The 21,440-nt window shown below is 35.5% G+C and overlaps 1 protein-coding gene and 1 long non-coding RNA gene across 2 annotated transcripts; one reads left to right on the top strand and one right to left on the bottom strand.

The window, feature by feature from the left end:
* Window positions 1–873: 873 nt before the first annotated feature.
* On the top strand, window positions 874–21,223 carry LOC149779838 (lysine--tRNA ligase-like). Its single transcript, XM_089936513.1, has 8 exons — window positions 874–1,022; window positions 5,537–5,699; window positions 7,168–7,341; window positions 12,145–12,230; window positions 13,290–13,375; window positions 15,853–15,979; window positions 16,721–16,864; window positions 19,259–21,223. Exons 1-8 carry the CDS (start codon window positions 915–917, stop codon window positions 19,337–19,339), a joined length of 969 nt encoding a protein of 322 aa, XP_089792639.1. The 5' UTR covers window positions 874–914; the 3' UTR covers window positions 19,340–21,223.
* On the bottom strand, window positions 7,348–11,678 carry LOC149779839 (uncharacterized). The gene is made up of 2 exons (XR_016414943.1): window positions 9,967–11,678; window positions 7,348–7,819 (listed from the first exon to the last, which is right to left on the bottom strand). It is a non-coding gene; the product is annotated as an uncharacterized LOC149779839 (long non-coding RNA).
* Window positions 21,224–21,440: the final 217 nt, after the last annotated feature.

Below are 21,440 nucleotides of genomic sequence, written 5' to 3' on the forward strand. Positions count from 1 at the left end.
TTTTTCATGGAAGAAGTTTTTTTTGTGTTTTAAAATCTTGAGAGAATTTGTTCACCGTCAAGTCAGTGAAGCCGCGTGACCAACTGTAGCTGCCATTTCTCACACACAAAATTTACAAGTTCTTTGTCTGCATCTACATCACGAAGTCATCTGAATTTGATAATTTATAAAAACTAATTGCTACCTACATCAACATCATGTGCCTTTACCTAAGTTATTGAAGCTTTTATAGTTGTGATTCTAATCGTGAAAAGTACTGAACGAAAACTGCGATCTCCATTTTGGAGAGTGGAGAATATGACCCAGTTACTTTAAATAGCAGATTTCGACCAGAGCATGCATAAACAGCGACCACATGATCTGACTAAATGATCATTCACAGCAATGAATGAGGTATCTAAAAGGGGGTTTTCCCCGAAGGTGGTGCTATGAAAACCTGCTAAAAATGGCTGATGTTTACAGCAGGCATTAAAAGGTGCTTCCATGCAATTGCAGTAGAGGGGAAAAAAGGCGCTTCCATGCAAATGGAGTAGAGGCGTCCAAAGGCGCTTGCATGAGGTAAAGGGTTAAATTCACAGTTCAGGGCAAGAATGAAATCCATGAATTTGGTACCCCACAAAAATGAGTGATACTACAGTATATAATGTTTTTGTGTGTTTAATGGTGCTGTTAACACAGTATTGGCTATATTTTGCTGAGGAAATGGGATCTAAGTGTCTTTCTCAAGGATGCACAGGGGCAGCAGACCCAGTTGGCCTGGGTGAGTTTCACACATGCAGCCCTTGAATTAGAAGTCAGATGCTCTACCAACTTAATTAACTACTGTGGATTCCCATTGTATTTTATCTGTTACATATAAACAGGACAGTGGCATTGATTATTGTGTATTTTTCTTGTGTTAGGTAGAAACTCCGATGATGAATATGATTCCCGGAGGGGCAACAGCCAGACCTTTCACCACCCATCACAATGAACTGAACATGCAGCTGTACATGAGAATAGCACCAGAATTGTACCTCAAGGTATTTTATTTTTAAGCTTTTTCTGTATTGGCAAATACTCAACATTGTGATTGTACAAATGTTTGCACCACTTTATATCATTGTTTCCATAAATAATGCATACAATGAAAAACTGCATAACCAAAAAACACTTTCATCCCAAGGTTTAGTTGGCATGAAATAAAAATGGCACCATCCAATAATGCTCCTATGATGCCATTTTAAAAATCTCCTTCGTTTTATTAAATGTGATTCTAAATGGATGGTCATATCAGTATGAAGTTTTCTCACAAAACTACTATTTCTAAATGTTTCTAAATGATAATGATGCTAAACTTAATCCAGTATGACCACAGCAATGTTGTTCATAGATGTCATGCCATCGGTAGTACTTCTGAATTAAAAATCATATTGACATGGAGTTTCAGAAAAGACCTCTTACAATGTAGTTGATCGGAAAAGAATTTGAAGCCAATCTTATTTCCAATATGGTCACCACTGTGGCCATATTGAAAATTGTATCAGTGAAGAATATCAGATGTGGTTTCAACACTTGGCAGGTACACAGAAAGATAAATTATCATAGATTCCTGGAAATTATTTTTGTCAGCAAAGTATCTGTTGCTTGTAGGGACTCTTGTGTAAGATGCAGATGTGTAAATAAATAAACAAATAAATAAAGGTGGATGATCTTCCTCTCTGATCTCAAATTTAAGGATACTAATTAAAACTATGTATTTGATTTGGAGATTTGTAATTAGAACAGTTAAAGAAAAGAAGCTGGAGAGTCAGAATATGCAAAATGTGTATTGAGTATAGTAACCTAGCAGAAATGATCCTTTTTCTGCTGACTAGTTAGCTCTTCATTTTTCTGCTGACTAGTTAGCTCATCGTTTTTCTGCTGACTAGTAAGCTCATCATTTTTCTGCTGACTAGACAGCTCATCATTTTTCTGCTGACTAGTTAGCTCATCAGACTGAAACATGTCTTGAGATTCTGGTATGGCTTTGTTTCCCATCATTCATCTTCATCATGTGCGCTTGTCAACGATTGCTGTCTAAACTTTTCAATCAGACTAAACTAGTTTTAACCAAACTTAGCAGAGAGCATTCTGGCACAAAGCCATTTCACTGTTGGATGAATGATGCTGATCCACCATAAAATATGGTTGCATTTTGCTAAAATTATTAAAAAAATTAAATAACTTTTCAACAAAAACTTTGTAACAAAATTTTGCCAGACATGATGGGAAGCACAAATGATGCAAATCCACAATCAAATATACTTGGCATTACCAAAAAATGGCAAAATCTCTTCTTTTTCAAAATGTCGCTCAAGGTTATACAAATGATGCAGATCTATAATAAAATTCTTAAATTATAGTTTCCTTTGCTAAAAGTAAAAATAAAATAAATGGCATCTAAAAAGAATGGCGTGGTAGAATTGGATTTTTCAGCATCCTGGCATAATTGTCTTTCAGGTTTGTACAAAAGATGCAGATATGCTAAAAATTATAGCTGCCATTACCAAAAATAGAAAAAATACTTTCAGTGAGTTCTCTGAAACTGCTCATCTGAGTTTTACAAGTTTGCTGGAAAAACTTACTTGGATTAAAGACTTTCAAATTAGTACAAATGATACCCATTCATCTTCAAACAAAGCTACCATTACTGAAAATAAAAATGCATTTAAATGACTTCACAGAAACATACTTGACATAATTTGACCAAATTTGACGCTGCATTGTGGCATTAAGGCATTTTAAGTTTGTAGAGATTCTGTCAATCTGCCATCAGATATGGTTGCTGTTAGGAAAGAAAGAACTTATTATATTCACAATTTGACAAAGCATACTAGCTTGAATACCTTATAGATTTATACAGATGCTGCTGATATGCCATCAGATGTAAGTAGGTTTTAGAAACAAAAATTTGTTGTAGGGTTCAATGCCATTTTAGGCTATACATGGCGGTCAGTATAAATGATGGGAGGAAGAACTCGGAGAAAACCCTGGAAAGAACCACCAACCCACGAGAAGCAGCTTTAAAAGCTTTCTCACATAACCACATAGGCTGAGCCTGAGCCTCGAACCCACACCGACAGGTGAGATGGCAGTGATCCATAATGGTGAGCGCTTTAGACCACTGAGCCACTTGGGGCTCCAGCAGAAAAATGCTTACACAACTTTAACTAACACAACTTTAGCTATATAAAAATAATGCTTAGCAGAATTTGACAAACTTTGACAGAACTGTCACGGCATGGAGGCTTTACAGTATTGGACAATTGCTGCTGATGTGGCATCAATCATGTACGAAGAGGTAGAAACTTGAGAAACCTTGAAACAGTTGTTTTCATAATATATGCAATCAACAGCATTAGAATAAAGCATAATTACTGGCCAAGATTTCTTGATCAGTGTCTCTTGCATCTGGCCATTCGGCCAGGTGAGCTGTCTCAGGCTGTTTGGATCTCATGTTGATAAAGTCAGCTAAAGGGTCCACCATGTGAACATTTTAAAACAAGAACTAAATATCAAGTTCTTGTATATTTTTTATTCATTCAGTATATTTTTATGTGTGAATGCATCTTTTCCTTGTCAGGGTACATTTATAGTTTATTTTTTTTTAAAATTAAGTTAAATATAGCAATTGCAGTTAAACAGATTCCATTGACCACCCACAAACCATTAAACACTCCATGAAAAATTATTGTGAGAACTATGTAAATTTGCCTGTCCTTTCATGCACAATGAGAATATGTTAATTGTTATTTTATGTACACATTTGATTATTTGTATTGTGTAAGTAATGTCATGCAAAAAGCTCATTCTTTAGTACAAATATTTAAAAAATTTACATGATGGTCTGTCCATGCATAAAGAGACATAATACCATGTAGTGATAACATCGCCAATGCATTTCATTATTTTGAATTATTTTTGTGGTTGTGTGAAAAATTGTTGTCTGAAAATGATTCATATTTTTTGATAAATGGGTTGTTGTTTCTAAGGAAGAGTAGTTATTCATTGGCTCTTTAAATATGGGGTTTATAACAACCACAAAATCCATGAAGATTGGTACCCTTCCACTAACATGGAGATTGGTACCCTCCCACTAGCATGAAGATTGGTACCCTCCCACTAACATGAAGATTGGTACCCTCCCACTAACATGAAGATTGGTCCCCTCCGTCCCACTAGCATGAAGATTGGTACCCTCCCACTAGCATGAAGATTGGTACCCTCCCACTAGCATGAAGATTGGTACCCTTCCACTAACATGAAGATTGGTACCCTCCCACTAGCATGAAGATTGGTACCCTCCCACTAACATGAAGATTGGTACCCTCCCTCCCACTAGCATGAAGATTGGTACCCTCCCACTAGCATGAAGATTGGTACCCTCCCATTAGCATGAAGATTGGTACCCTCCCACTAGCATGAAGATTTGTACCCGTCCACTAACATGAAGATTGGTACCCTCCCACTAGCATGAAGATTGGTACCCTCCCACTAACGTGAAGATTGGTACCCTCCCTCCCACTAGCATGAAGATTGGTACCCTCCCACTAGCATGAAGATTGGTACCCTCCCACTAACATGAAGATTGCTACCCTCCCTCACGCATGAAGATTGGTACCCTCCCTCACGCATGAAGATTGGTACCCTCCCTCTAGCATGAAGATTGATACCCTTCCACTAACATGAAGATTGGTACCCTCCCACTAGCATGAAGATTGGTACCCTCCCACTAACATGAAGATTGGTCCCCTCCCTCCCACTAGCATGAAGATTAGTACCCTCCCACAAACATGAAGATTGGTACCCTCCCTCCCACTAGCATGAAGATTGGTACCCTCCCTCCCACTAGCATGAAGTTTGGTACCCTCCCACTAACATGAAGATTGGTATCCTCCCTCCCACTAACATGAAGATTGGACTTGAAGACTTGGAGCCCAAGAATAGAAAGCTATGCAGTACTTGGAGGTAACTATTACATAATTAAAATTGGTTTTGCCTCCAAACATAAAATGGAACAGAAGATATTTTTCAGTGAAATTATGGTATGCAGAAAAATGAGAAACAAAACATTTTTGATGAAGCACAATTTGCAAAACTCCTAGACTATTTGAACTCTGGATTTCAAATCTTTCTTTTTACCCTACTTTACATCCATTGTATATACCAAGCAAGTGTCTTTCCTACCTATAACTTCACCTTTAATTTACCTCCCCATAACTTACACCTGCTTAAAATGGACTAAACTGTTACGTTCAATAGAGGCACGATAGAGAGGTTGCAAGGTGTGAATTATTAAAATACTTAAAATCCTGTCTGGAGACCACCTTGGATGCCATCAAAATCTTTTTCAGGATGTGTCATCTCATCAGATATCTTCCATTAAAAATTATTTGATTTATTAAGAGTTTGTTAAAAATTGTTAATAAATAAACTGGTCTTTCAAACAAGGTTATACTGCGTCTGTATTGTCTAATCTTGTAAAAGATGAATCATGAAGTTGCATGTTTTGTAGATGCTTGTAGTTGGTGGACTAGACAGAGTTTATGAAATTGGAAGGCAGTTCAGGAACGAGGGTATAGACCTTACACACAACCCAGAGTTTACGACGTGTGAATTTTACATGGCTTATGCTGACTATCAGGATCTAATGAAGGTCACAGAAGAACTCGTTTCAGGTGAGTAAAAGAATCTGAAGGGAATTTATTTGCATTAAAGGTTATAGTAACACAGCAGTCAGTTTTGGGTTTCATTCCAATTGTATATTATAGAGCCATTTTTGTTTAATCTTCAGCATGGTGATCTTGTGGATTTCACCCACATAGAAACCATGTTCTCAAGAAAAAAATTAAATGCAGCAAAAGTATTTCAAACAAAATGAACAAAGTACACTTTTTTAACTTTAGTTGATTAGGTTGCACCAACCAGTCATTGAAAATAAGCCAATTCCATCAAGCAGGTGATTTTTTGTAATGGCAGTGAAAGTTAAGTCATCATTCTACTAATGGCACTACCTAATATCATATAGAGGAAGGTTATCCTATTAATGGCACTACCTAATATCATATAGTGGAAAGTTATCCTATTAATGGCACTACCTAATATCAAATAGTGGAAAGTTATCCTATTAATGGCACTACCTAATATCATATAGTGGAAAGTTATCCTATTAATGGCACTACCTAATATCATATAGTGGAAAGTTATCCTATTAATGGCACTACCTAATATCATATAGTGGAAAGTTTTTAAAAAATTCATCCGCATTGTCTGATAAATTTCTGAAATCCTCCAACATCGTTTAGTAAATTGTTATGGTCATTGGATATATCGCTGTACACCCTTTCCTTGGCTGCACCATCATATACATGTGTGTGCTTATGTAGAGACTGAGCTTGGGTTCTGCAACTGACACTTTGTGAAATGTGTGGTAGATCAAATAACCATCCTCTGTTACTCTGTAATATCACTCAAGGCTCAATCAAAGGATTGTCACATGGGAGAGCTTAGAGATTAAGGGAAAACATTTACTGGAAAAGGCAGAACTTTGCAAGGAACAGGTACCTGTATTAAATTTGTGACTCAATCAAAAGGATTGTGAACTTGAAACAAAGTGCGTGCTCAGTGCTGCCCTTACAAACCAAGGGCTTATGGGGCCACATGCATTGGTAGAAACTTGTAAATGGTAACTGTGTACCTGATGGCTCATTTTATTTCCCAGGTTATTATCAGTGAGCAGGTATTTACATTTCCTCAACTACTTGATGGATTCTGTTGATACTTGAGATGTTTTATTATGGAGTGAGGACACGGCAATATTTCACCTACAGGTTGATGTCAAAGACATAAAAGATTTGCTTTAAGCTTTGTTTAGTGTTAGTTTTCATTCAGTTATATTTAAATAATGACTTGGTGGCATATGTTCCTATTTGGAATTAACTGTTATATAGCAAGGTCAATTCATTCAGTGACTCGCTTTGCTTACCCCTTTTAATCCTGGGGTCAGGTTTACAGAAACAGAAGATGAAGATTCCAGTAAAAGTAAGTTCATCCCAATGCTTGAAGTATGCCGTGACCTTTATGTTTAGACCACTGTAAGCTGGCATTGCCTGACTAGATTCTTGAACAGATGCTTTATATTTCCAGGAATGGTAAAGTACATCACTGGCGGCTACAAGGTAACATATCACCCAGAGGGTCCAGAAGGGGATGCGTGGGAGGTGGATTACACTCCTCCATTCAGAAGAATCAGCATGTTGTCAGAGCTGGAGAAGAAGCTAAAAGTGAAATTTCCAGACCCAAGAGATCTCCATTCAGAAGGTAATGAATCAATTCCATTGAATTCTCAAAGAGGAAATTCTGTGTAGCAAGCATTAGAGTAGAGATACTATTACAGGATAAAACAAACTGATGTCAGTGGCAGGATTTTGGTGGCACCTGCAGTTAATTAAATTTAATTTCGTAAGCAACTTAAAACTTGTATTATCATCAGGATTACATTCACCCTACATATTTAAATAAAATTAACCTCTATGCTGCCTCTTTTGTGTATAAGTGTAGAGTACTGTTCTGGATATCATTTTTAAGAGCTTAAGGGAGATTATAGGTTGGCCTGTTTGCATTTCATCATCTGACATCCACTTGTCTGTTAGGATAAATTTCTCATCATTACTCCACCTGAACTACTTGGAGGATGGAGATGAAACTTTGTAGACACATTCGTCCAAATGTCTGTTTGGTCCAGAATGAAAATAGTTCTACCCAGGAATCCAGTATGGTCACATTTTAGTGTAAATCCCTGAAATATAACAGTAATACTTATCAGTCCACATTTACCATATATACCCACAGTAATACTTATCAGTCCACATTTACCATATATACTCACAGTAATACTTATCAGTCCACATTTACCATATATACCCACAGTAATACTTATCAGTCCACATTTACCATATATACTCACAGTAATACTTATCAGTCCACATTTACCATATATACCCACAGTAATACTTATCAGTCCACATTTACCATATATACTCACAGTAATACTTATCAGTCCACATTTACCATATATACCCACAGTAATACTTATCAGTCCACATTTACCATATATACCCACAGTAATACTTATCAGTCCACATTTACCATATATACCCACAGTAATACTTATCAGTCCACATTTACCATATATACCCACAGTAATACTTATCAGTCCACATTTACCATATATACCCACAGTAATACTTATCAGTCCACATTTACCATATATACTCACAGTAATAAATATCAGTCCACATTTACCATATATACCTGCAGTAATAATTATCAGACCACATTTACCATACATACTCACAGTAATACTTATCAGTCCACATTTACCATATATACCCACAGTAATACTTATCAGTCCACATTTACCATATATACCTGCAGTAATACTTATCAGTCCACATTTACCATACATACTCACAGTAATACTTATCAGTCCACATTTACCATATATACCCACAGTAATACTTATCAGTCCACATTTACCATATATACCCACAGTAATACTTATCAGTCCACATTTACCATATATACCTGCAGTAATACTTATCAGACCACATTTACCATACATACTCACAGTAATACTTATCAGTCCACATTTACCATATATACCTGCAGTAATACTTATCAGACCACATTTACCATACATACTCACAGTAATACTTATCAGTCCACATTTACCATATATACTCACTTAAAAGTTGAGTCCAGCTGCAAAATGCACAGATCCAGATCTGTTATCGCATAATGCATAGGTAGATTTCAGTCTGTTAAGGTTGTTTGGAGTAATTGTTGAGCAAACATCATAGACCATGATCTGTAGGCACATTATGCAATGGCAGATAAGGGTCTATGTTGTTGTAGTTCAACTTCAACTTTTAAGTGAATGGATATGGTGCTTTCTATTTTAACATAAATTCTGTGTTGCATTTGTACTTGCATTTTTTTCTCCTTTTTAACTTCATTTTTCATTTTTTTCCATCCCTTTATCTGTTAATGATGAAAACTCCCAAAAGTAGATCTGACATATTTCACTTGTGCTTCACATATGTAAACAGTCGTACATCTGTCTTAATGTTGTAATGTAGGATTACTTGAGGTTTGGGAGGGGGAAAATAATTAAGCTGCTTTCACACATATAGGGCAAAATCAGCAGCATTGAATAGCAGATCATAATTGAAATATAAAGTTGAACTAGTTCAGTGTTGTAAATATTTTGAAGCCTTTTATATCGTATGTCTGACATGCAAGCATCTATCGGATTGGAATGGATCAAGATTTCTGACTTCTGGCAGTGTGGATTACTATGGAGTAATCCATCAAATAAAGGGGGGCCCTGGGTGGCAAAGTCTTGGGCAATTACTTTTACAGGTAACTGACATCTCACCTCTGTCTGCATTGGTTGGAGTCTTGGCTTAGCTTACATGGGTATGTGAGAAAGCTTGCTAGTAACTTGATGTGGCTTAGTGGTTCTTCCTGCTGTTTTCCCACCAAAAAGTACTGGCCATCATGTTTAGCCTATCATGTGCCAAAAATTGACATTAAACCCATAAAACCACAAATCAAATAAAGGGTGGAATATTTCAGCAAAAGTCTTATAATTATTATGAAATGTACCTGATATATTCGTCCACTGCACTTGAGTAATCAGTGGAACCAACAATATAAACCCTGATTTGCAGGTGCATTACGTGTTTGCAGATCAGGGTCTGTATTCTTTGCAGTTGGACTATACTTATTTGGTAGCATGACATAGAATATCAGCAGAGAAGCTTTTCTAGTTTTCAGATGTCCTGTTGTTGATGTCTGTTTATTTGTCTTGGGCAGTATTTAAAAATTAGTTGTCTTTCAAAATTAGATACACCTTACATACTTTATGTAGTTTTTACTCACTTCTCTAGAAAGACCACCCCTCATATTGGACCACCTGCAGAAGGGATGACATTATAAGAGGGTGAGCACAACATCAAAACCATGAGCATCAGCACTGCTTCGGTTGCAGGTGCCACATTAGCAGTTGATTTGCAGTAGTAAAACCATCTCAAGTTTTTAAGTCTTGGGAAGTTGTTTCTTGGTCATTGCTGTTCTTTATTCAATTCTGGAATGTTGAGTTTAATATAAGTATCTAAGACTCCTTCAAGACAATAATTGTGCATATATCTGTAAGAAGACATTGAATGTTGCGTTTTCCATCTGTCTGGTATCAGTTTCTTTTCTGCACAATAACTTGATTTATGCACCATCTATAGTATCTAAAGTCTGGATGGCTTGCCATAGGTCAAGGATACTGTCTGAAAGAAGAAAAATAGTTTTCACACAAATGTCCAAAGGTCAAGGTCACTGTCTGAAAGAAGAAAAATAGTTTTCACACAAGAAAGCAAGTTTTCCTTCTCTTCAGTTGCCATACTTTGTAGATGGCTTGCACTTGGAGTAAGGAAAGAAGCCTGTTGATTTTGCACTCAAAGGTCAAGGTCACTGACTATCTGTTCTTTCATATACATTGTACAGAATTGCATCTTCGATTTTATGTTTTGCTTAATTTTATATTTTTTATTTGGAAGGTTTTGACAGTGTTTCCCTTTACCCTCATTTGCGCTTCAGAGACCCCCACATTTTTAATTTGACCGCCAGATTTGACACCAAAGTTTGTTAAATACTCAGTCTGACCCCCAGTTTTGACACCAATGAGATTTTTGACTCTCAGAATTGCCCCCTTTGGGGATACACTGGTTTTAACTCCCTAAATTTGTGTTCTGTTCATTTCTATGAGCTTGCTGGTCATAGATCCAAAGAGCTACGAGATTTTCTGTCCATGCATTAGCACAAGTTTGTTACGACTTCTTATTTTATGAGGTTGGTCCTAAATGAAAAATAGTGTTAATCTGATGCCACAGCAGCCATATATTGAAAATCTTGTTACCACTACTCTTGAATGGAAAATCCTCACTTGCAAAATATTATCTCCACTCCTCCCATGGTGTTTTCACTAAGAGACTTTTTATGATGTCTAGTTGGTTATAATTGAAAATATGTGCTAATTTGCTGCCCAATATTGCCACCACAGCGGCCATCCTTAAAATCTTATCACTACACCTCCTGAATGGATGATCAGATTATTGTGGCATGGGGTTTTCATGAAAAGACTTATCATGTCTAGTTGGTCATGGCCACCACATCAGCTATCTTGAAAATATTGCTAGTCCTCCTGAATGGGAAGTCATATTGTTATCTCTACCAAATAGATGGCTGCATCAGCATGCGGTTTTCACCACTAGACTTCTTACAATGCTTAATTTGGTCCCTGAATGAAAATGGTGCCAGTTGTGCAGCTATAATGGTTATCATGAAGATGTAAATCCAATCAATCAATCAAAACGAAGACTCTTAAAATTTTTGTTGTCACTGTTTCTACTGAATGGATGATGATTATGATGGGTTTTTTCACCAAGTCCTAAATGAAAATGGTGCCAGTCGTACGGTGAATATGGCTGCCATGATGGCTGTCTGAAAAATCATTTTGTGAATACTCCCCCAGAATGGATGACATTATGACATGAGGTTTTCACCAAAATAAAGACTTCTAATGATGTCTACTTTGTGCTAAATGGAAATGGTGCCAAGCTAATATCCCATATATACACCACAGCATAAGATGTTTTCAGCATTTGGCGCTTCAAAGGTAAAAATGGTCTTATCTTGAATTGCTGAGATTCTGTTCACCCACTAGAGTGTTATTCTCTTGGTGTGACTCTTGTTTTATCTTCAAAACATATGTACACACACACACTGAAAGAAGGAAAATGGTTCATACACAGTAACATTGTCTCTGCATCAAAAGCAACCATGTTAACAATTTTCACTTGGTGTAAAGTGGAATCCTACAGATGTGAGGATCACTATCTGAGGATATAAAAGTGTTTTTTGCACACAAATTTTAGTTATCCAAATTAAGCATGAGATGGTAATATAACATGTTGACAGGAAATTAAAATGTTTAATCTTAGAGAAGTAGGTTTATGTATTTCTTTGCAAGGTTGAACATATCTAGCAGCAGTCTTTTTCAAATTACAGAGGCACGTCAGTTCTTGGATGACTTGTGTGTTAAGCATCAGGTGGAGTGCCCAGCACCCAGGACATCTGCCCGACTTCTAGATAAGGTCAGTAAGAGATTAGTTAACCACATAGTGACCTCTTTAATAATCTTACGTTTCTTTCACTCCTTCCTGAAAAACTTTTGTATGTCAGTGTTCATAATAATCCTTTTGTCAGTATTAATAATAATACTTATGACAGCATAATCATAATCAACCTAACTGCTCCGGTGGCCTAGTGGTCATGCAGTATTTCCATCCGAAAAACTTCTTTGTATTTTCCCATGCTAATGCAGTAACCTATAATTATAGCGTTGATGGATTTAAATTCCTAATACAGGGAACAGATAAGAAGACTAGCACATTCTTCAGCAAAGCACCGATTGAAATTTCCACGTAGGATATATTAGTGAAAAATCTTAATCTAGGAGCAGAGGTATGAATATGACAGTACCTATTAGCTGTGGAAAATTGTACATAACAACCATAAAGAACAGTTTCCCAACTTGTTCAAGCAGGCTAAGCTAGCTGTGTACATGTCCCTTCAGACAGGAGACTGAAACGATTCTCAGGACAGAACTATATTTATACATAGATAAGGAACAGATTAAGCTCAGAAACAATAAACAGACGAATGCTTATACAACTAATTGCAATATCTTTAAAGAGTTTGATTTCAGTAAAGCTCTAACAGAGTGGAGCAAGAAGAGAGAGAGAGAGAGAGAGATGGATATTGAAGTTTGTGTAAATATTGAACCCTTGGTTTGGTGATATGGGGATAAAGTTCTAGCAACATATCTGCATTTATCGAAATTTGGGAGTCCTTTGTATTGTGTTTTGCAGACCTTCCACTGCCAGAGAAAATTGCAAGCAGGGGTCCTGAGAGTAGGGACTCCCTGAGTGAAGAAAATATTGTTGACAGAAGTTAATTGTAAAATGAGTAGCTCCTGTTAGAAAAGATTAGTGGTAATGCTTTGAGCAAGAATTTAAAATGCAGGTTGTAACAATTTTGTCAGTAGTGGTCTTATTAAAAACATGATTTTTCATTTTATTTGATTGATTTGCTATGAAAACCTTTGCATATATTTAAGATATTTCATGACTAATTTATTTTACTTGTTCTAGCTGGTGGGAGATTTTATAGAGAGTGATTGTATAAACCCAGGATTTATCATAGACCATCCAGAAATCATGAGTCCACTGGCCAAATGGTGAGTGCATGGCAAGCTTATTTAGCTCAATAATTATATATATGAGTGAAAGGGCCATGTATGTGTATTTAGCATTACTCTTGTCTGCCTGTCTGTCTGTCACAGATTGGTTAAGTTTTGTTTAGGTCTGTTTTTCAGGCATTACAAGTCCCAGTTGACTTTGTTTATAGGTCTGTTTTGGTGAATACCTTACATGTATGCCAAAAGTAGGTACCAGACCTGCCAATCCTTACAGTTTTGTCATTTGTCTTACTGAAATTGTTGTATGTCTTACCGAAATTGTCGTATGTCTTACCGAAATAACCCTTAAGATACGGATTTATAGAATAAAAACACAAATTACAGAAATTTGATTGGAGTAATATAAAGATTCTGGCATGCCTGTGTTTGATTTGATCTGGCTTTCATATTTGATTCTTTGGAGTTGGTTGGGAACCAGACTACTTTACAAGAGTCCTCAGACACTTAAGACTGCACGTATTTTGTGATACAGAATGTCTGAATGATCAGATTGTTGCCTTTTTGTTTTTTTTAAAATTGCGTCCAACAAGCAACAGGTCAGGACAATAGGGACAGTACACCTATTAAAAAGATTCACTGTATCAAAATCGGTCACTGTGCTGTTTATTTTGCACTTCATCGACTTAGGTCTAGTTTTGATTTAGGTCCATTTCTCAGTCATCATCAGTCTGTCATAGAACTTTGTATTCAGATGCAGTTTGATTAGTACAGTATCATCTTACCAAAATGAGGTCACTGACTTGCATTTCATGCTTCAGTGACCTTGGTTTAGTGTTGCATCAAGGTCAATATTGCTTTATCACTGTGACCTTACTGTTTTGTTACAGCTACTTTGGTTATGCATTGCAGTTTTGTCTGTTTCTCAGGTAATGTTTGCACCAGAGATATGCAGCTTGGTAAATACAACATCACCAAACCAAAAGTAGGTCACTGTTACCTGTATCTTGTTCTAATGTTTATGTGTGTTTAGGTCGGTTTCTCTGACACTATTTGCAACAGTAATACATTCTGGTATGTGTAGATGCATATTGGCCAGTCATGCCATAGTAGGTTACTGTGAGTTATATTTCTTGCTTCAGTGACTTTTAGCAAGTGTTGCATTATAGTCTGTTTTTAAGGCATTATTGATCACCATTATACACTTGCTGGGTGGATGTGGATGCTGCTTGATGAGTACAACAATACGTTACCAAAATTAGGTCACTGTGATCTATATTTCTTATCATGATAACTACTTATTGTTAGTTTCACATGCATATTTTACTAATGCGTGTCTTTGTATGCAATATAACCCAGATGAAGATTGAAAATTGTAGCATTTGTGATAGGTTACCTTGAATTGTTTATAGCCTGTATTCTTGACCTAGTTATGCAATCTAGCATTATGCCTGTTGCCAATCTTTTCATGACAGTTACACAACCTGGAACTATTTGTAGCCATAGCCTGTTCTTGACCTACTTATGCAACCTAGTTTTCTTTGTAGCCAGTGTTCTTGAATTGGTTATACAACCTAATATTATTTGTAGTCAGTCTTTTTGTGGCTGTTTTGGGTAGCCATTGAGGGTGTGTTCTTGAGCTAGTTATTTTAATGATAGAAAGTATTTTCTGATTCATTTATGAAACCTAGCATCATATTGCCAATATTTAATTAAAGATGGACACAAGTTCTGAGATATGGTCAGCTCTAAAACACCCCTTTGTGACTTGCTCTGAATGAAGTAATTGCCAGATGTTCTGCAATACTGTTGAATCTAGAGCTCTAAACTATTGAGAACACTTTATGCCAATTACTGTTAACTTATTATTCTCAAATTTGTTTAAGTCAAAAGCAGAGAAAATGTGATCTGTGTATTCTGTCAGTGAAATGTTCCACACATTGTATACCAAACATGATCTGTGTATTCTGTCAGTGAAATGTTCCACACATTGTATACCAAACATGATCTGTGTATTCTGTCAGTGAAATGTTCCACACATTGTATACCAAATGTGATCTGTGTATTCTGTCAATGAAATGTTCCACACATTGTATACCAAATGTGATCTGTGTATTCTGTCAATGAAATGTTCCACACATTGTATACCAAATGTGATCTGTGTATTCTGTCAATGAAATGTTCCACACGTTGTATATCAAGCATGATCTGTGTATTCTGTCAATGAAATATTCTATACATTGTATACCAGATGTGATCTGTGTATTCTGTCAATGAAATGTTCCACACATTGTATACCATTTGGGGTAGAGACTGAAAACTTCAGAACATTATTGGTATGTAGATGTATATTATGGTATTGCAAACATGATGCATCACTGGGGGTAAGTGGGAGTTGGGGTGGAACACTTTTCATTTTGTGTCTGTGTGGGGAGTAGGGATAAGTGGAGGAATATTCAGGTACATGCTGCCATGTAATGGACGTCTTCTGTAATATTTCCATCTTTTCAACAATTCAGGCACAGAAGTATTCCAGGATTAACAGAGAGGTTTGAGTTGTTTGTCTGCAAGAAGGAGATCTGCAATGCCTACACAGAGTTGAACGATCCTATGGTTCAGAGGGAGAGGTTTGCAGAACAAGCCAAGGTTAGCATTTCTTGTTGATTAAGAAACAAATTTGTTTTAACAATACTTTTAACACTTGATTGGTTCTATCTTGCAGAGAAAATGGGATCAAATGCTTTTCTCAAGAACACACCAAGGCAGCTGACTAGTAACACTTAGTTTAAAAGTCTAGCAAGTCCAGTACTCTATGAACTGAGCTTCTACAGCTCCCTTCTTGTTCCTTTCAATTATTCTGACAAAGCCGCATCTTTATACCAGCTATACTCTTTCAGTCTTGTTCAACTCTTTGCTTGGGAAAATGCTGTAAAATATATTGATGTTTGTGCCCATGGTTCTTATTTTCTGACAAGACCAGACTTTTCTCAGAATGAGAAACTTGAGAATTTCTCTTCATTGGAGTAACTTTGATATTTGTTAATTTTCGTGGGAAATTAAGCATGTGTAAATAATCTGATGAATCAGCATATCAGATAGCTATAAGGTCCTAGTTGGGCAAATTAAGCAGTGTATTCCCTAATTCATGCACCGTCTGTAAGCACCCAATTGTAAGTTTTGGACATTTATAATAGTTCTAATGATACCATCATGACCACCATCCAACTCGGAAATATCTTTGGTAATAGATTATTCCATTATATGTACAAATCAGAATCTTCCAAGTCATAGTCTTAACTGGAAAATTAAGATTGTGATAGCATCTTTTTCTCCTGATGTGACATTCGTCTTCTTCTTCTTCTTATTATTATTATTATATCTTGACAGGACAAACTGGCAGGCGATGATGAAGCCATGTTCATTGATGAAAATTTCTGCACAGCATTAGAATATGGTCTTCCACCAACAGCTGGTTGGGGAATGGGAATTGACAGAGTTGCAATGTTTCTAACAGATTCCAACAATATCAAGGTAATTTTTCTTTTCACTCTCACTTTTATATCAGGTAAGATTCTAATTTTTTTATGATTTATGTCCTTTGAATCTAAACAATAGCAACAAGTAAAATATGAATAAGAAGAAAGTTAAAATTGAATATATACATTAGGGATTCTTTATTATGTCAACAGGGGCCATGGAACCAATGCACAAGGTTTCAGAAAAAAAAATTTCTGACAAAGAAAGCTTAACATGTCAAAATATTTGATGTTTTTCTAACACTCTGCCCCATCCCCAGAAATAACATTAATTGACTATGCTGTTTCATTCCACTGTCACGACATCAATTTTTTTTGAAAAGTAATAGATGCACTTGATTTACCTTAATCCTTCAGTATATGCTGTTTATTTAAGTATATTCTGTTTTTCATTCATTTTGAAGTGGAATAACAAGTCATAAGATGGAGGAAAAAAAACGTCCAGACAGCATTATTAAAAAATGCCTTACTGCAAAGTAAATTCTGATTAGTAAATTTATAGATCTGCCTTTAAAGGTTTCATCTTTTCTGGTCCAATTTTGACAGTTATTGCCCTTAGTCCATTTTTAATTCTGCACAACATTAGATCATTGTAACCAGCATAATTCAGAAACCATTCAACATCTTCTGATGCAATTTGATGCATAGTGTCTTAAAGATCAAGTTGTGACCTTTTTTTTGTTTTGTCTCATCTCTGTTTTGGATGGTTTTCAGCCTGGCCAATTAACTTCATATTTTCACATGGGATTTTGCCTGTAACTGGCAAGACATAATAACTATTTAGTAGGTTCTGATGCAGTTTAATATGAACATCATCTCATGGACATAATATGGTTTTAGTCATATCTACTCTGTTTTGAACAGAATTATAACCCTTGTTGAGTGAAACATGAACTGTTGCTTATTATGTATTTAATTCAAGAACCACTTAACATAATCGATCTTAACATTATTTCAGAGATTCAGATGGGCCTCTGATGTCTTGTCTCCATATTTAGTAATTATAGCCCTTATGGGATGATGCTTTTATTGATGAGACATTGGATTAGTTAAATTTCAAGCATTCCAATCCATCATAGATTTAGAGGAATTGAGAACTCTGAATCGCAGTCTTCTCCTCTCTTTGGTTTCCTGACACAAGTTTCCAGTTTTAAAGACTTATAGAGCAAACTTTATGATGCACCATTGTCAATAATTGTAATATATATTTGAGTCATTTGTCAGGAAAAGGGGGGGGGGACTTTTTAAAATTGAAAATATTCAGAGTATTGCTAAAACATTTTTAAATCTCATTCTTGTGGCAGAGTCTGAAATGGAATTTGACTTTGTAACTTCATAAAACATGTAGATTGAAATTATTAAAACTTTATAAATAGTTTACTTATTTCTGAATTTGTTCCCCCCCCCCATTATTTAAAAATGTTTCAGGTGTGCTGTATGCTTCAAGGATTACTTTTATTAAAAGATATCAATTTGGCACAGTCTGTCAATTTAGACTGATTGTAGACCTGCCAATCCTTATGATCTTGCCACAAGACATAAGGATATGACCCTAAAATAGAGACTTGGGAAATAAAAGCTCAAATTCTATGCAATAAATTCCGGATGAAGGCTTTTCTGTGTTTAATTCAGATCCAGGTTTCATATTAGATTCAATGGAGTTAGTCAGGGAACCAGACCAGCTTTACGCGAGTACCTCAGAAGCTTTGAACTGAACATTTTTTGTGATGCAAAATATCTGATGATCAAGCCGTTGCTTTTTCTTAATTGAAAAAATGATACCCATCAAGCAATATGATTTTCGAGACAAATGGATAAGAAATCTCTTGAAATGTTTTAATGGTCATTACAGAAGAATAAAATGGAATATTCTGATTCTTGGGGGAAAAGCCAGAAGGCCAACAAGTATGCTAGTGGGCATATTATGTGTTGGTTTGAGTACATCTCATGGCAAGAAAGGTGATTACTGTTGCCACGGCCCACGTGAAATTTGTTTTCCAAAGATTACATCAAGTTGAGTGATAGAAAGAAGCCATTGAGCTTAGTAGGGTTTGTTAATAAAGTTTGTGAAACTGTACCGGAGGTATTTACTGTTCAAGTAAACTCTACACACTTTTTAGGCCAATTTGAACACAATGTTTACCATCACTGCATCAATTTTGAATCACACTTCTGGACTTTTAAATACATGTTTTCCAGCTCAACAATAACAGTACATTACAATTTGTTACACCTTATTGAAAACTGGTCTAACTTACGTACAAAAATCTACTATCATACTGAGGTCTTGTTAGGGTTGGCAGGTCTGCATTTGATTAATTTTCATTTTGTTGGTTTTATTTTCTCAAAATGAAGTTGATTGGTCTTAAATGTAATTGTTATATTGTAGGAGGTGCTGTTGTTCCCAGCCATGAAACCAGATGACCAGAAGCCGCCCAAGCCAGAAGGGACTGAGGATGCCAAGGCTTAGTGTTGTTAAATGTGAATGACTTATCTTTATTGACTTGTGTTATGTAATGTACTAACAGATCATGGTTTGCACAATTTTTGCACAAAATTATGATTCAACAGTAGAGACACTTATCCAACTGTTCATGGTACAGTGGCAGATCTGTGTCCACCCTGTTACAAGATGGGTACGGGTCATCCTTCAGCAAATACATTATAGGACTTTTCTCTTAAAAGATGGTCAACATGTCTGCTTTATCCTGTTATTTGTAAACTTGGGGTACTCATTATTTGCAGTTTGTCTGTAATTGATTTCTAATTATTTTAAGTAATCAGACTATTGCAATCGGGAAATATTTTTATTGTTTAGCCATTTAATAGATTGCAGTAAAAAACAACACAGTAATCAAGATTTCTGCTTGAATACATTATGCATTTTGACTTGAACTGATGTTAAATTTGTATTAAAAAAGATTAAAATTCAAGTGCAAAACAGGAATTGTTAATAATTTGAAGGGTTTTGACTTTTTAAATTTAATTTTATGACCAAAGCCTTGTAGTTGATCTGATTTTGCTTGTTTTATTTCAGCATATATAGTAATCCCGAATGAATTTTATGCACTTGAAAATAATTTACCCCAGGTCTGGCTACCATATATATAAGTTGGTTGCAACTGCAAAAACATAGTCCCTGATATTGATGCGTGTTTTGTCATCTCATTTAAAGTGTACTTTACTGGTAGAATTAGCAAAGACATCTCATCTATTTGAAAAAAAGATGAAGTATTTGGTTCAAAATTAAAATCTTACAAAAGAAGTCCCAAGTTTGTGAGATCCTTTATTCTAAATATAGTCCTCATTCATTGAGTACATGTACAGAAAAGCAGTTCAGGTGGGCATGGTATATAAAAAAAAATTGGGTTCATATCATTATCCGATTGTCGTAAATCATATTGACAAAAGAAAAATGTCATTATTTGTCATTTACAGGACCAAATTATAAATTGTTCACAAAATTTAAAATGATGACATAAATGTGTTTTTATTATTATTCCATAAAACTGCATTTTACAATATAATAATTAAAAAACTGGCTCCAAAAATGTGGACATTTAATATTCCTATATTTAAAATCAAATTTCAAAATTTTAAAGTTCCATTGCAAACTTATAAGCTATAATAATGTTTGCATTAAAAGTAAACAGAAGAAAACTTTTGGAAAGTTGGTGATGACATCTTTGAATTGTACTGTAACCTTCACTGCATTCAGCCATCATTTTATGATAGCCTCCATCCATATTGACCCATGTGATGTGATTTAAATCCACATTATAGATTGATGTTAATGGTACCCTATGCACCATATCCTATTTCTAAAATTAACAATATGAAGAAGGAGTTGAATCCTTAAAAATTTGATTAAATTTACATGAAGCTTATCTTTTCATTTTTTTTATAGATACTTTATTGCTTAGGGATACTAAGGAACGGATTTTACAACACCAGACAACCTGTAGTTTTCAGAACTTGTGCATACTGTAGATTGCATTAAGATATTTTCATTATTTTTATCTCTTAAGGTTTGAATGTTTTTGATAGTCCCTTTCAATTAGATGCAGAAACAATCTTAAGCTGGTGGTTTTGAGATGTAGCCACTATTTATAAACAAGTTTGACAGAAAAAAAAAAACAAGATTTGCAATAGTTGACACATCTATTTCTTTTGTATTATTACAAGATCTGTGTGAATCAAGTTTTGCATGTTTCTACAAAGGTCTGTCAAATAATGATTTATCTCCACATTCTCCATCTGTTATTAGTAATGTTGCAGAAATATCTAATTTATTGAGTGCTTTGAGGTGTTATCAAGTAAGAAAATCGCAATAAAATTGTTACTTCATCTTTTCTGTTTTTTGTTTGTTCTTTTTTTGTTTGTTTTTCATTTTTCTTAAAGGAAAATGGAAAAATAATGATGTAGCTGTCAGTTTTGGAATGAAATTCCTAGTTGTAAAGAAGAGACACAAACTATTTTAGTATCAGGGCTGGTAGAAGCTGTGTGCAGGAAGTGTTTAACACAGGGAGCCTGTTTTCAGAGGTGCACCAAATCGGGGAAGAAAAGGGGTG

Source organism: Sinohyriopsis cumingii, chromosome 16, assembly GCF_028554795.1.
Source record: "Sinohyriopsis cumingii isolate HCF-2022 chromosome 16, ASM2855479v2, whole genome shotgun sequence".
Taxonomy (NCBI): Eukaryota; Metazoa; Mollusca; class Bivalvia; order Unionida; family Unionidae; genus Sinohyriopsis; species Sinohyriopsis cumingii.

Bases quoted from the DNA above. Each gene is read 5' to 3' on its own strand.
- LOC149779838 (XM_089936513.1), top strand. From the start codon at position 915: ATGATGAATATGATTCCCGGAGGGGCAACAGCCAGACCTTTCACCACC. The intron at 1,023-5,536 runs GTATTTTATTTT...CATGTTTTGTAG, and splicing joins CACCAGAATTGTACCTCAAG to ATGCTTGTAGTTGGTGGACT. The intron at 12,231-13,289 runs GTCAGTAAGAGA...TACTTGTTCTAG, and splicing joins CTGCCCGACTTCTAGATAAG to CTGGTGGGAGATTTTATAGA.